This window comes from Dendrobates tinctorius, unplaced genomic scaffold, assembly GCF_039654945.1.
Source record: "Dendrobates tinctorius isolate UK_male_01 unplaced genomic scaffold, ASM3965494v1 ptg000160l, whole genome shotgun sequence".
Lineage (NCBI taxonomy): Eukaryota > Metazoa > Chordata > Amphibia > Anura > Dendrobatidae > Dendrobates > Dendrobates tinctorius.
Window position 1 is genome coordinate 19,510,476 of NW_027361827.1, and position 17,039 is coordinate 19,527,514.

Consider the following 17,039-nt stretch of genomic DNA (forward strand, 5'->3'; position numbering starts at 1 on the left):
CCGCAAAGCGTTTTTTTCGCGGAAAAAAAAAGCATCAATATGCACAAACAGTGCAATATGCATTAAAATGAATGGGAAGCTTCTTTTAAGCCTTTTTTTAAGCAGATGTTTTCGTGAATCCATGAAAAAAAGCGAAAATAACGCAATGTGTGAACACAGCCTTAGGCCTGTTTCACACTTCAGTTGTTTGACGTCAGTTGAAATCCGCCAAAGAGTAAAAAAACAGATCCGTTTCCATTTGACAACAAACGGATGCACCGGATCCGTTTTTTTGATGGATCCGTTTCAGCCACCAATGTGTGAAATTTAAAGCAATAGGACTCTGGAGAAGGAGAGAGATTTTTGCTGCAAGAATGGGTTTTGGGGTTAAATATCATCAAAGGAAATTCTTCCAGGCATGCTCAGTATAAAAAGGCGGATCCGTTGGCAGATTCCGTCAATTAACGGTTGACAACGGATCCGTCGCCCATAGGCATCCATTATAACGCATGGTGAACAAATATTTCACTGTCCGTCCACTCCAGACAGCGGATGCCAAAATTATGCCGGATCCGTGAAAAAACGGATGCAACGGATAACCATCCGTCAAAATCCACCGCTAATGCAAGTCTATGGGAAAAAAGGTGGATCCGCCAAAAAAATGGCGGATCCTTTTTTTTGCAAAATGATGGATTTTGACTGACGTCAAACAACTGAAGTGTGAAACAGGCCTTAGCTCTCTTTCAAATTTTTTTTAATGGAAGAGAAAGTTAGGTCCGCTATCATGTTGATTTACTTCAAAATAAAACTGTTTATTGAAAAAGACCATGATAATGTAGCAGGGCTCAAGTACAGGAAGGGAAGGGAGTGATGAAAACATGTGCTAATGGCAAAGATCTCTGATTCTTTGTTTTTTGGAACTTGCATATTTACTCTGTGCACTTGTTGCTGCTTTATTATTCTCCTTGGAAGAACTTTTTTTTTCTGGTGCACTGATTTGTATCTTCCTGCTTACTTTTTTTCCTATTTTTTCCCCTTTGCTTAAAAAACTTGATTTTTTTGTGTCTTAAATGATTTTCGCCAGAGAGCCCCTGGTCAGTGACCTAAAGAGCTGGGATTATAGTCTCAAACATTACGGGTAGTAACATACTACGCCGTTCTGGATTAAAATCCTGCAGGGCACTCAAGATCCCCCTGCTAACGCCAGCACATCTCCAGGCCTGTTTGAAGCTCACCAATGACCATCTGGATGATCCAGAGGAGGCATGGGAGAAGGTCATGTGGTCAGATAAGACCAAAATAGAACTTTTTGGTATCCACTCCACTCGCCGTGTGGAAAAATTAGGATTAGTACCACCCCAAGAACATCATCCCAACCGTGAAGCATGGTGGGGGAAGCATCATACTTTGGAGGTGCTTTTCTGCAAAGGGGACAGGTCGGCTGCACAGTATTGAAGGGAGGATGGATGGGGGTCATGTATCATGAGATTTTAACCAACAACCTCCTTTCGTCAGTAAGTGCATTGAAGATGGGTCATGGTGGGGTCTTCCAGCTTGACAATGACCTAAAACACACAGCTAGGGCAACTCAGGCTCTGTAAGAAGCATTTCAAGGTCCTGGAGTGGCCTAGAAGATCTGTATAGAAGAGTGGGCCAAAATTTACATTGCATGGCTTGGCAGACCCACAGAGAATGTACACATGTGTATATAAAATATAAATATAACTTGTAAGTAAATATACATATAAAGTGGGGAGGGCCCAAATACACACAAATTAAAAAACCTCATAGACCTATGAAAATTATATCAGCTGCAACTATAGGCAGTAAGCCAGTAATACCTTTAAGGTGCCCAATAATGTCCATGCTCATAATAAGCATATTAGATCTCACCCAAGTCTGATGAAGTCTTATTATGATTTAAGGAGCATCGCAGGTATCATTCACTGAATAAGGATTCATACTCACATGTGAAAAACTGGGACGAGTCTCACGCCTTAATACCAGGCACTGGCGCCGGCACTCGGATTGGAGCTTTCAGCTGCATGTATTTCTATGCAGCTGAACGCTCCGATCCGAGTGCCGGGTATTGACGTGCGAGACTTGTCCGAGTTTCTCGCATGTGAGTATGAGCCCTAAAATGAAAACTAGTGATAATATATCTATCGTGTCAGCTCCCACTTTAACAAGGGCAGTACCCATGTGTTATATTGATACCAGTTGTTATAACCCCAAAAATAGAAGGCGGGACTTGTTTAGAGCAATTTTTTTTATATATTTTCATGCTGCCCATGCATTGTCCACAATATTATGTAATTTGTTATGTAATTTATAGGCAAGCAAAGGCATGCATTCCTTGCATTTCATTGAAGTTGCAAAGCTTCAGTGGAATTGTTAGGGCTATGCACACCTAGACCTGTCTGGACACTGCCTGCAGATGCTGTAAAAGCTGCTTGCAAAAATTCTGCAAGTTTTTTCAAGTGTAAGCAGATATAAACTACTACAGTACGATCTGATATAGCTAAAATGTCTCATCCCTATCGGAACAGTTGCAATACTTTCTGTTACATTTGTTGAGCGTACACGCTTAAGCCTTAAAGGCACCATGACAGCTCTCATCATGAAAGCCTGTGAGCTGTACTTTGGATGCAAGATTGGTGATCAAGACAAATCTTGGACTCCTCAGATCTGTTGTGCAATATGTGATGTTGAACTTAGAGTTTGGCTGAGAGGTTCTTGCAAGTCAATGCAGTTTACTGTCCCAGTGATATGGCGGGGAACAGAAGGATCTCTGGTTTCTCTGCCAAGAAAAAGAAATCCATTGAATATCCCAATGTGACTTCAGCTATGAGACCAGTGCCACATAACACTCTTCCAGTACCACAGCTACCAGAGACATGTAGCCTAGAGGAGGCAGCTGAAGAAGATGTTGCAGTCCATGGATTGGAGATGGGGAATGATACTGCTTCAGACTTTGAGCCATGTATGTCTGGTGATCTTCATCTTATAACACAGAGAGATTTGAATGTCTTGGTCTGGGACTTAATTTGTCAAAAGCAAAAACAGAGTTACTGGCTTCAAGACATCAAGGATGGGATCTTCTGTCACCTGGTACAAAAGTTTGTCTTTCGAAGTCACCAAGATGACTTAACAGTTAACACTGTTTTTGAACAGGCTGACAACCTGTGCTTCCTGACCTCCATTGATGGGTTGTTCGCATCCTCAGGTTGTGAGCCTGAGCCGAAACAGTGACGTCTCTTTATTAATTCCTCAGTGTAAAGCCTCAAGGCTATCTTGTCACACTATGGTAACGTTCATCTTTCAATACCTGTTGGCTATGCTGCAGACATGAAAGAAACATACAAGAACATGGAACTGTGCAGCTACTACAACTGGAACATCTGTGGAGATGAAAAAGTAGTGGCACTGCTGCTTGGGTTTGCCCAGTACTGCTATTATTAATGGGACAGCCGTGCTAAGCTGTCACATTACAGTAGAGGGAAGTGACCAATCTTTAACCAGTTGACTCCCGTGCAGAAAAATGTTGCACATAAAACACTTGTGGACCAAGCAATTAATTATATTTCTGCCTCCACTTCACATAAAACTCGGGGCTGATGAAAAATGTAGTAAAAGCAATGAACAAGGAAGCAGAAGGTTTTCGTTATTTGAGACAAATGTTCCCAAGAAAAACCGATGCCAAGCTTAAGGAAAGCATTTTTGTCGAAGAACTGCTGGTGGGGCTGGAGAAAATTGCTTGGAAATCATTCAAGGATGTTTCCAAGAATTTTCTTGTCAACTATCGAGCTCCAAACTACAAACTGGAGTTGACGACCTTTTGAAGCTTACAAAGCGATGAAGTGCAACATGTCATTGAAAATTCATTTTCTGCATACACACTTGGAATTCTTCCCTGAAAATCTTGGTGCAGTCAACGATGAACATAGCGAATAGTTTCACCAAGTTTTGCAACAATGGAAACGCGTTTTCAACACCTGTTTGCGGCAGTAGATCCCTATGGTGGTTTACATTTACCTCTGTTGAACCACAAAGTCTTGGGTGCTGCGGATAAAATATGGCTCATATAAATGAAGCCTACTTAAAGGGACTGTTCATGCAGAGGTGTTTTAAGCACTGGAAGCTATGCATAGATATGTAAACCGACCAGATGTATGGCAAAAAACACTCTTATGGCTGTTAGAAACCTATTGGGATGTTTTAGTCTATGTTATATTGATAATGAAATGTATAATTTTAATAGTCACTAGCAATCTGTGGACCTTGGCTAGAAAACCTTTTACCTACCGTAGGTACCCTGATATTCACTTGTAGAACATTTCTTGAATAAGTGACACTACTGTAAACTCACTAATGGAATTTACTGTATGTAGGTGTTCTGGTTTGGGTATAACACTTCTGTAAACCTTCTGAGTTATACTCATATTAGTCAGAAAAATAATTACAAAGATTTTTAACTTCACCCAACCCTTTCACTCCCTTCCTGAGGTTATAGGAATTGTGGGAGTAGCATACCAGCCCTTGTGTTGAAACAGCGAGGTAAGCTGCGTTGCTGCAGGCTCCACCGAGTTCTTCTTTAATATCTATTCTCTCTAGTTCCACCCTGTTTTGAATTAATTACTTTTTTTGTTCGTGCATGCTTCAGGCTACTGCTACATGGCGACTGGCTGCAAAACGGGTCACACGGCCAATGGTTGCTAGGTGTTGCTGCTTCATCATAGTGCAATACAAGTGACTGTGATGGCGAGGCTACAGCGACCATACTGAGCTAATCACAAAAATCCAACCAGGTATGATTTTATGCAGTTTGTATGTCACTGTTGCAGTGCCCTCAGGGTGACAATGTGACAATGTGACCCCATTGACTTGCTGCGATGTAGCAGCAACACTAGGAAATCCTTTGGTTCCGTGTCCGGTAATGGTCAAGTCGTCAAGTAGCCCTAGCCTAAAGGTACGGTACAGTGTATAATTTTGTATCCTTAACAACTGGTTCATTGCAAAGAAACAGCCCGCTTTAAGGCATGTCCACGTGACTGGTAAGCTGCAGATTTTCTGTCGGAAAAAATCCACAGTGTATTACAGCTGGTATAATATGGATACAATTTGCCCTGCAATTAACCCATAAATTGACTTGCAGTGCATATTTTAAATTCACATCATTTCCGTTTACTCACCGATTCATGCTGCCCAAACCACAGCAACATGAATCTGGGTCCGGCTCCTGCATTTTGCCCAAAAGGCAGGTCCACATTGGCTTCTCTTCTAGGCTCATAGGTCTCATCTTGTATGGACAGGCCTGTCAGTCTAGCTAAGTGGATGGAAAGAATTTAGGAGGGACCTGCCTGTTGGACTAAGCACCTTGTTCCTGATCACCCTTATTCCGGGACCATCTGTAAAAATAGGGCCCTGTCTGTCTGTGTGTGTGTGTGTGTGTGTGTGTGTGTGTGTATATATATATATATATATATATATATATATATATATGCGTCCAATACATTTTTTAAGCTGAATTAAATTATACAGACCATTTTAACTGTAAATATCATTTTACAATGAAAGAAGTAAATGTCTTATCAGAATTATGGATTGTAAGCAAATATAGTTTCTAATTACGATATAATGATTTATTAATTATGTTTTTCTAATATGTCCGTAAAAAAATAGTGTGTCCATAAATTTTTTGATGAGCTATCCAGAAATAATAAAAAGTCAGGTTGCCAATCCTGTTCAGAGATGCATAAACATATGCTTGTAATGCAGATTCCACTATATGATTTATGCTGCCCATGGTACGGGGAGCATGGATCAGCTGAAAGGTTCCCTTTTAAATGTTTTGTTTTTATTTGTTAAAAATATATACGATATACTTTAATTTTTAATATTTCAATATTTTGTAATTTCCAAAAACTTTTAATATCCAAAGAAACAGAACATGAGTATAGGGCTTCTCTTTACCTAGGTTTCTTACTAGGGGACTGGCAGCAATAAAAATAAGGGTTCTATTTAATACACTATGTATAGAGTTGGAAAAGTTACCAAGAGTACTGTAACGAGGACATGTGCACATCCTCTTCTTTATTTCATATATGGGGAAGAAATACTTACTGGTTCTCATGAAAGGTGTTGGGGTTTACTTATCTTCTATCTTCAGAAGTGCATGGCTAGCCAGCCAACTGGTGGACATTGCACTCCTGATCGTCAGTTCACATCGGCAGTGAAATTGCTGGTCTGAACTGTGTGCCCTTTGATGCTACACAGGGGCAATGAAGTTAGTCTAAATTCAGTGTTCCGGCCAGCTTCAGCTCCGTGCTTGCCAGTTGTATAGCAAAGGGCTATAAAGGTGCCGCCTCTACTAGACTGCAGAAGGGCGTCAGTAACCAAGGAATGAGCAGTACAAAAAAAAATATAAATCCTCCAATTTTGAGAATGGAGATGATTTTTAATAAGTAAATTGCTTGTTTTTACGAGCACTTGCAATTTGAATCAGTTATAAGGATGAGACAACAACTTTAATGGGGAATGGGGAACTTGTGGTACAAAGATATTGCATACACACATTTAAGTTTGGAGGCTAGGGGCTAATGAAGATTTTCATTTATAAATTCCTTTAATCAACAAATACCATAAATAATTTTGTCTAGGTAGATGGTCTCTAGATTACACTACAGTAGTCACCATTGCACTAACGCCAACCTGTCCTAGAATGTTAATAGAGCATGTGCATGTGAGCATGTGTATAGGGAAATTTGCTGCTCTGACCTGAAGGTAATTTACACCATATACTGTCAAGCTGTCATATAGGTCACAGCAGCTGCTCAATATTCAGAAATACAGGGTGGACAGCAGTGTGAGCAGCTTTTAACTACTCAGCACCCCTGGATCCTCCAGTATTAGATCACATAGACAGAGTGGACAGCAGTGTGAGCTGTCTCTTCTTACCGCAGCTAACCTGGTATCTCCAGAATTAGGTCAGAAGTGGACAGCAGTGTGAGCAGCCTCTTCTTTCTTCAGCACTCCTAGTATCTCTAGTATTAATTTAGAAAGACAAGGAGGACAGCAGTATGAGCAGCCGCTTCTTACTTCAGCATTCCTTATATCTCTAGTATTAATTTAGAAAGACAAGGTGGACAGCAATGTGATCAGCCTCTTTTATATCAGCACTCCTTGTATCTCCAGTATTAGGTCAGAAACACAGGGCGGACAATAGTGTGAGCAGCCTCTTACCTCAGTGCTCCTAGTATCTGCAGTATTAGATCCGAAATGCAGGGTGGATAGTAGGGTGAGTAGCCTCTTCTTACCTCAGTGCTCCTGGTGTCTGCAGTATTAGATCAGAAAGGCAGGGTGGATAGTTGGGTGAGCAGTCTCTTCTTACCTCTGTGCTCCTAGTATCTGCAGTTCTAGGTCAGAAAGATAGGATAGGCAGCACGGTGGCTCAGTGGTTAGCACTGTAGCCTTGCAGCGCTGGGGTCCTGGGTTCGAATCCCACCAAGGACAACATCTGCAAGGAGTTTGTATGTTCTCCCCGTGTTTGCGTGGGTTTCCTCCCACACTCCAAAGACATACTGATAGGGAATTTAGATTGTGAGCCCCATCGGGGACAGTGATGATAATGTGTGCAAACTGTAAAGTGCTGCGGAATATGTTAGCGCTATATAAAAATAAAGATTATTATTATAGGATGTTTACATTGTTCTTGATGTTGGGTATGCTTGAATCCGAGGTGCCTGATTCATAAAGAAGAGCATGACTTTTAATGAATCAGGCGCATCTGAAAAGTGGTGTGTGCCTCGCTACAAGTCTTACTCCAGTTCTTAACTTCTATGAGGAACACTGCAGTTTGTCTTGAATAAGATGAGCAGGAATTACCATGACCCATCTAGCTCCAGTTCCTACCATTTTGCCGAACCTGGCCAAATGTTGCATGAGAACTCCAAACTGCATTTTTTTTGCGCAGCTCCAACATAGGTAATTCTGGTGTAATTATTGTGATTGATTGGGGCCAAAGTATAATAAAAGCACTTAATTTTTTTCTGCTTTTGGATCCACTTTTTTGTTTTGGCTTCTGCCATGTGAAAATGGCCTTATGGGAGGGCTGCACTGAGACGTTTTGGAGTGATACTGAATAATTTTAACTATGAAAATATTACTGCAATCCCAAAGAATACATTGAGTTGTGGACTGCAGTTTACATTTAATAGTTAAAATCATTCAGCACCGCTACCAAAAGTCAGTGTAGCCCAAGCCTAAGGCTGGAGTCAATTGGTCCAAGTCTCCCTGCTGAGAGTCGCAGGAGTGTAATGCGAGTGTCATGTGAGTACAATCCGATTTCTCACACCTAGCGTCCGATTGACAGCCGAATGCAGTGCGATTGCAATGTGTTTTTAACATGAACTTTTACATACAGCAATCAATTCTCTCAATTCAAATTGTTTTCCTTAAAACTTTAAAGCACACACATATATAATAGATAGATAGAATAAAAGCCCGCAATTCATCTGCATGTACAGTTTAATCACAGTGACAGGTTAGAATAAAATAGATATATACACATAGAATACATACATATATAGATGTCAGTGACACACTATATATATATATATATATGTGTATATATATATATATATATATATATATATAGTATATTGCATAGATAGATAAATAGAAGAAAGGCCGGTAATTCATCTGCCGTGTTCTGTGTAAAATCACTGCAGGAGCCGACAGGATAGAAGAAATGGATTACATAAAATAAATACAGATATTATAGGTAGATATACACAGTGGATGTCAGTGACAAATACAATTAATGCAGTGTGTGTGCAGCTTACTGTACATGTATTTAATTAATTAAAGATTATTTTTCTGAAAAAAATGGCGTGGGCTCCCGCGTAATTTTTGTAACCAGCAGAGGAAAAGTCAGCATCTGGGGACAGACGTTTAGAGCTTGGGAAGGGGGTTATACCCATGGAGCGTCCCAAGCTATTAATATCAGCTCACAACTATATACCTAGCCTTTACTGGCTATTAAAAAGGGGCACCCCCAAAAATGACATGGGGTCCCCCTATAATTAATAACCAGCAAAGGCTATGCAGACAGCTGTGGGATGATATTAATAGCCTAGGAAGGGGCCATGGAAGGTTGATGTCACCTTTATATTGTCAGTTCACATACAGCCTCGACGTTAGTAATGGAGAGGAATCAATAAGACGCCTCCATTACTAACCCCATAGTCAAATTGTAAGAAAACACAGACACCCAGAAAAAGTCCTTTAATTGAAAGAAAGACACAGACTCCTTTAATATTCTTAATTAAACCATACTTAAGACCTCACCCATTCCCTCGATGCCCTCTTCATCTGCAAAAGAGATAAAAAAAACCACACAACACAATTCCTCACCTTTCCTCAGAGATGCTTTTAATCTATTAGTACCAAGACGTGTCCAGCTCTGCTACATCTTGATGGTAGGCTGTATGGTGAGACTATGCAGCCTGTTATCCAGCAGAGAAACTGAGCACTGTGTGCACAGTGTCTCCCTGTGAACTGCTATCCCCTGTCTGATGGCACCGCAAGAGAAAGTTCTCCTGCTCACGGTGCCGGTGACAGGTCCTGCAAGTTCACGGCCAATGAACTCACATCACCTATGTGACGTCAGCATGAGCGCTGTGTTAAGTTTTAAATAAATGATGATGAGGCTGGTGTACTAACTTTTAAGTCAAAATGGCTGTATGATACTTATTGAAAGGCTCCACGCCGCATCTTTAACGAAAGCTCCTCAGTTTCTCTTCTCTCTCTGCTACATGCAAGAAATTGGAGTAAAATAATCCACCAAAAAGAAAGTAAAAACAAAGTAATTTTATTATACTAGGATATAGAAGGCACCAAAAAAGACAACATTAAAAGAATCATATCAATGACAGAGCTAAAGACAAAGAATCAGGTGCAGCAAAAATCACGTGCAAACACACAGATACAGCACAGTAGAGTCTGATGGTGAGGCATATAGATTTAAATAAAGTGGCAGTGCTTCAAGTCTAATCCAAAAAGATGATCAGTGAAACCTGTGGAGCCGTGTCAGCATAACTGCAAAAATAATAAGATATCCAATCTATCATCACAATCTACAAACATGCTAATGCTGATCACGGTAACACAGTGATTACGAAAAGCAAATGCTCTTATCCATGGCTGTCCTGCAAGTCACACGTGCAACCCTTACATGCGTTTCGCGTGGGCTTCGTCAGCCCCCTGGCTTTCAAGGGAGATTTTAAGGAGTTATCTACTACCAGACAATCTTTTCTTTATGCCTCCAGTGTGCTTAATAAAATTTAAATAAAAAGTATATTTACCCCCTGGACCGGCTGTGTTCCAATAGCTGTGTCCCCTGGCGGTCTATTGACATTATCTATGTCCTATGAGTGTTGCAAACTATCAACAGCTGCTAATGGACTGCAGTCCTGACCGGACATGAACAATGTCACAAGATCATGGTGAGACAGCATTCTGAGTGGCGAGGCAGCGCTAGTCCAGGAGGTATCTGTACATTTTGCTTATTTTATTCAGCTCACTGGGGGGCATTCCAAAGTAGATCATTGGAAGTGAACAACTCCTTTAACATGGCTATTAGTCCCTGTTCACGCAGTGCATCCAGGGGGCCAATCTGAATGCTGCTAAAAGCGAGATGTAGACAAACTGCTGACAGGGTTATAGACTACAATAAGGCCGGGATCACACATGCGAGAAATACGGCTGAGTCTCGCATGTTAATACCCTGCACTGCCGCCGAGAGAGGGGCTCCATGTATTGCTCTGATGTCGCACGCTCCGATCCGAGTGCTGGCGGCAGTGCCGGGTATTAACATGCGAGGCTAGGCCGTGTTTGTCGCATGTGTGATCCCGGCCTAACACATACGAAGTTCAAATCAACTCAGTTTATGTTTTTTGTTTTCTATTTTTTAACATGTCTGTGTCAAATATTTTGCTTTTTCAGGCATTAACAAATTTTTCTTTAGGACTTAAAAGATTCTTTATAAAGACCTACATACTGTGATTACGTGCACAAAATGTTCTTACATGTCATTAAAAACAAGTACAAATGTTCCTTTTGGCATGTTTTTCTGTTGTGTTTTTTTTTAAATTGATTTTTACTGATGTACATTGTTTTATTTTTTAGCGGGCATCTGACAAGCTTCTCCTTTCTGGTATCACTAACGGGCCTTTTACCATGAGCCATTCCACTTCAGCTACAGGTACAGTGAGAGTCTTTGAGAGCCTGCGTGCCATGCTTTGCTGGCGTCTCGTACAATAATATTTTCTTAATGCAATTTCTAGGAATTTCCATTACTGTCAACTAATGTCCTGGATACATTCAAATTCTGTAACTGTTTGGGAGAGACCAATAAATAAGCTGAAAACTTACTGAACTGCTTAGTATTGAAATTTGCCCCACAATTAAGTCTTCCCTCCATCAATATTGCTATGTGTAGCATTGCTGTTCTTTGTCTAACCTCAGAGATTTTAATATTTAGTGTATATTTGGATTTAGCATATATACACATGTGGTCGAAATTGTTGGTACCCCTCATTTAATGACAGAAAAATCCACAATGGTGACAGAAATAACTTGAATCTGACAAAAGTAATAATAAATCAAAAATCTATGAAAATGAACTAATTAAATCAACCATGCTTCCACAGAATTTTTTCAACCATGCTTACACAGAATTTTTTAAAAATAAAACTCATGAAATAGGCCTGAAGAGAAATGATGGTGCCCCTGAAAATGTGTCAAAAGGGACATGTTAAATCGCGGTGTGTCCACTAATTAGCGTCACAGGTGTCTACAATCTTGGAATCAGTGAGTGGGCCTGTATAGAGGGCTACAGATACTCACTGTGCTGTTTGGTGACATGGTGTGTATCACACTCAACATGGAACAGAGGAAGCGAAGGAAAGAGTTGTCTCAGATTAGAAAGAAAATTATAGACAAACATGTTAAAGGTAAAAGTTATAAGACCGTCTCCAAGCAGCTTGATGTTTCTGTGACTACAGTTGCACTAATTATTCAGAAATTTAAGCTCCATGGGACTGTAGCCAATCTCCCTGGACGTGGCCGCAGGAGGAAAATTGATGACAAATCAAAGAGATGGATAATACGAATGGTAACAAAAGAGCACAGAAAAACTTCTAAACAGATTAAAGGTGAACTTCAAGCTCAAGGAACATCAGTGTCAGATCGCACCATCCGTCATTGTATGAGCCAAAGTGGACTTCATGGGAGACGACCAAGTAGGACACCATTGTTGAAAAAAAGTCAGACTGAAATCTGCCAAACTGCATGTTGACAAGCCACAAAGCTTCTGGGAGAATGTCCTATGGACAGATGAGACAAAAATGTAACTTTTAGGCAAGGCACATCAGCTCTATGTTCACAGATGGAAATATTAAGCATATCAAGAAAATAACACTGTCCCTACTGTGAAACATGGAGGAGACTATGTTATGTTCTGGGTCTGCTTTGCTGCATCTGGCACAGGGTGTCTAGAATCTGTGCAGGTTACAATTAAATCTCAAAACTATCAGGGATTCTAGAGAGAAATGTGCTGCCCAGTGTCAGAAAGCATGGTCTCAGTTGCAGGTCATTGGTCTTGCAACAGGATAATGACCCAAAACACACCGCTAAAAACACCCAAGAATGGCTAAGAGGAAATCATTGGGCTATTCTGAAGTGGTCTTCTATGAGCCCTGACCTAAATCCTTTTGAGCATCTTTGGAAAGAGCTGAAACATGCCGTCTGGAAAAGGCAACCTTCAAACACGAGACAACTGGAGCAGTTTGCTGTTGTGGAGTGGGACAAAATACCTGTCGAGAGGTGCAGAAGTCTCATTGACAGTTACAGGAATCGTTTCATTGCAATGATTGCCTCAAAAGGTTGTGCAACAAAATATTAAGTTAAGGGTACTATCATTTCTGTCCAGGTCTATTTCATGAGTTTTATTTTTTTTTTACATTTTGTGGAAGCATGGTTGAAAAGCAATGTCTGACTTTCATCTGTTCATTTTCATAGATTTTTGATTTATTATTACTTTTGTCAGATTCAAGTTATTTATGTGACCATTGTGGGTTTTTCTGTCGTTAAACGAGGGGTACCAACAATTTTGACCACGTGTGTAACTTCAAAATTAAGTTGGGACCCCATCTGTCTTTAACAGTCATTAATGGTGGTCCATAAGATGATTGTGATGCTTATTCGCTATCATCTTCCCAGATGGAATAAGTGTGAATGATGTCATTGATCTCTTTTGTAGGATCATTTTGGAATTACTTCCTGGCTATTCACCTTCCTTTATTGGGGACTTATGAGCCAATGCAAGAAAGTATAGGTAGTGGGTGGATGCTTACTCACTAGTCCATCTTGGAGTGGACATTCTATTGCTAGGGTGTCTGCCTTTACTTGGTTTCTTTAAGGTCAATTTAAGACAAGCGCATACATGCCTTTTATATTGCAGATGGAATGGGATGGGAGGAAAAAACCTGGACTATGGTTTCAGGCTGGGTTTAGTTGAGCGTATGAAAACTTGTCAATTTATTGAGAAGTGACTGATGATTTTTCATCCACATTGTCGTCCTTCTGCCGTATGTATGTCATCTGTATGTCCTTTTTTTCTTACATCTGTGTCACATCCATTTTTAGAGATCAACAATTTAAAAAATTATAAAAGGTGAAATACAATTTTTGTATTTTTGCAACATACAAAAATAGAAATAATTACCAATGCCATCCATAGCTTATGACTATACTGCTACCTACAGTCATGGCCAAAAGTATTGACACCCCTGCAATTCTGTCAGATAATATTCAGTTTCTTCCTGAAAATGATTGCAAACACAAATTCTTTGGTATTATTATCTTCATTTAATTTGTCTTAAATGAAAAAACACAAAAGAGAATGAAGCAAAAAGCAAAACATTGATCATTTCACACAAAACTCCAAAAATAGGCCGGACAAAAGTATTGGCACCCTCAGCCTAATACTTGGTTGCACAACCTTTAGCCAAAATAACTGCGACCAACTGCTTCCGGTAACCATCAATGAGTTTCTTACAATGCTCTGCTGGAATTTTAGACCATTCTTCTTTGGCAAACTACTCCAGGTCCCTGATATTTGAAGGGTGCCTTCTCCAAACTGCCATTTTTAGATCTCTCCACAGGTGTTCTATGGGATTCAGGTCTGGTCTCATTGCTGGCCACCTTAGAAGTCTCCAGTGCTTTCTCTCAAACCATTTTCTAGTGCTTTTTGAAGTGTGTTTTGGGTTATTGTCCTGCTGGAAGACCCATGACCTCTGAGGTAGACCCAGCTTTCTCACACTGGGCCCTAAATTATGCTGCAAAATTTGTTGGTAGTCTTCTGACTTCATAATGCCATGCATACGGTCAAGCAGTCCAGTGCCAGAGGCAGCAAAGCAACCCCAAAACATCAGGGAACCTCTGCCATGTTTGACTGTAGGGACCGTGTACTTTTCTTTGAATGCCTCTTTTTTCTCCTGTAAACTCTATTGTTGATGCTTTTGCCCTAAAAGCTCTACTTTTGTCTCATCTGACCAGAGAACATTCTTCCAAAATGTTTTAGGCTTTTTCAGGTAAGTTTTGGCAAACTCCAGCCTGGCTTTTTTATGTCTCGGGGTAAGAAGTGGAGTCTTCCTGGGTCTCCTACCATACAGTCCCTTTTCATTCAGATGCCGACGGATAGTACGGGTTGACACCGTTGTACCCTCGGACTGCAGGGCAGCTTGAACTTGTTTGGATGTTAGTGGAGGTTCTTTATCCAACATCCGCACAATCTTGCATTAAATCTCTTGTCAATTTTTTCTTTTCTGGCCACATCTAGAGAGGTTAGCCACAGTGCCATGGGCTTTAAACTTCTTGATGTCACTGCGCACGGTAGACACAGGAACATTCAGGTCTTTGGAGATGGACTTGTAGCCTTGATATTGCTCATGCTTCCTCACAATTTGGTTTCTAAGTCCTCAGACAGTTCTTTGGTCTTCTTTCTTTTCTCCATGCTCAATGTGGTACACACAAGGACACAGGACAGAGGTTGAGTCAACTTTAATCCATGTCAACTGGCTGCAAGTGTGATTTAGTTATTGCCAACACCTGTTAGGTGCCACAGGTAAGTTATAGGTGCTGTTAATTACACAAATTAGAGAAGCATCACATGATTTTTCGAACAGTGCCAATACATTTGTCCACCTTCTTTGTTATGTTTGGTGTGGAATTATATCCAATTTGGCTTTAGGACAATTCTTTTTGTGTTTTTTCATTTAAGACAAATTAAATGAAGATAATAATACCAAAGAATTTCTGTTTGCAATCATTTTCAGGAAGAAACTGAGTATTATCTGACAGAATTGCAGGCGTGTCAATACTTTTGGCCATGACTGTAGATGAAATGACATAAGACAATTATCCCAGTGCAGGTTGAAAACTTAACAGGTTATAATGTAACTATGTCAGGGTAAACACCTAGAAAAGTAGTGGCTAGTGGGGGGGGGCAAAATAGTGTAGAGTCGATCCCCCAAAACTCCCTACCAAGTAAAATGTTTTAACTGCCTCTATAGGCTACCACTTGTGATTAATGCGTTGGTCTGTGATTAATGTCCAAAGGGATACCCCCAAAAATTACAGAATTACTTATTTAATTTTTATATTCAAGATAACATCTTGAAAACATTAGTTCCCTTCAGAATACTGTCTATTAGATGATGTTAACTTTGGCATATTCTTCTGAACTAATGCTGGCCTCCAGCTATTATTTCTTAACCTTTTCTACATCCTGAAAACACTTTCCCTTTAGTTATTTCTTCATTCTTGGGAATGAGAAGTCTGAGGGGGCTAGGTTGGGCGAGTAAGGGGCGGTGACCCTGATTTATTGTCAAGTCATCACAGATGATGAATCTTGGTGTTAGGCCTATGATCATTAAACAAAACAGCAGTCCAGTCAGTGGAAGACAGCTTCATCGCCCAGACCAAAAAAGCATGGCACATGAAATCAAATTTGATGTCCATTATGGTTTTTGTTTTTGCTACATCAAAGGAGTCGTTCACATTGACTTTGTTCCTCAGGGCACCACAGTGAACCAACATTACTATCTGTAAGTGCTGAAGAGATTGCGTGAAACAGTGAGAAAAAAAACCCCATGAATTGTGGCGATCAGTGGTCTGACTCTGCTTCATCATGACAACATGTCTACCCACACAGCTTTAAAAATCAACCACTTTTTGGCGAAAAATGACAAGACAACGGTTTCTCATCCACCTTACTCGCCTAACCTAAGCTCCTTCTTATTTCCAAAACGAAGAAAAACCTAAAGGGAAAGCGTTGTCGGGACGAAGAAAAGGTTAAGAAAAAATAGCTAGAGGCACTTAACAGCATTAGTTCAGCAGAATATAATGTTTCAAACAGTGGAAAAACCGTTACGACAAGTGCATATGATCTAATGGACAATATTTTGAAGGGGATTCATGTTTTCAAAATGTTATCGTAAAGAAAAAAAAATTAAATTTCGTTTTTCTTTTTTGGGTACCATATTGTAATGTCTTCTCAATGTTTTTACCTTTTGTACCTGTCTCTTGTTTTCTTGAGGAACATTTCTGTTTGGATATGACACCCCTTACAAGGGTTGTCCTTCAAAATTAGACCAGGTACAAGATATGTAAAAAATTAAAACTTTCATACTCACCTGCCGGCACACACCAGGATCCAATACTTGTCAGTCTGTAGTTTGCACAGTGACGGGAGGCCGTGATGTCGCCGTTCTGCCTGTGGGAAAGTGCAGGTTAAGTAGGAAGTATGGAAGTTACCTGGTTTGAAAACCTAACGTAATGGGGAAGAGAACAGGAGTGTAAATGTCTCCATACACTTTAGATAGCTGTCAGCCGAACAACCCTTTGGTTGGCTGTCATCTCTGTACTCCCCCATACACCACAATGCTTGGCTGGATACTCCTGTGTTCTCTGAGAAAGTATCCTTTGACAGTGGCTTA

At 40.3% G+C, this 17,039-nt stretch overlaps 1 protein-coding gene across 5 annotated transcripts in view; it reads left to right on the forward strand.

The window, feature by feature from the left end:
- The window catches only part of PTBP3 (polypyrimidine tract binding protein 3), a 242,861-nt gene that overhangs the window by 139,980 nt on the left and 85,842 nt on the right, over positions 1–17,039 (forward strand). For all 5 annotated transcript variants that reach the window (XM_073549696.1, XM_073549699.1, XM_073549695.1 and 2 more), the window contains one exon: positions 11,167–11,242. In XM_073549696.1, the coding sequence (XP_073405797.1) occupies positions 11,218–11,242 (25 nt within the window). In that variant the 5' untranslated portion in view covers positions 11,167–11,217. The remainder of the gene's footprint in view (positions 1–11,166; positions 11,243–17,039) is intronic.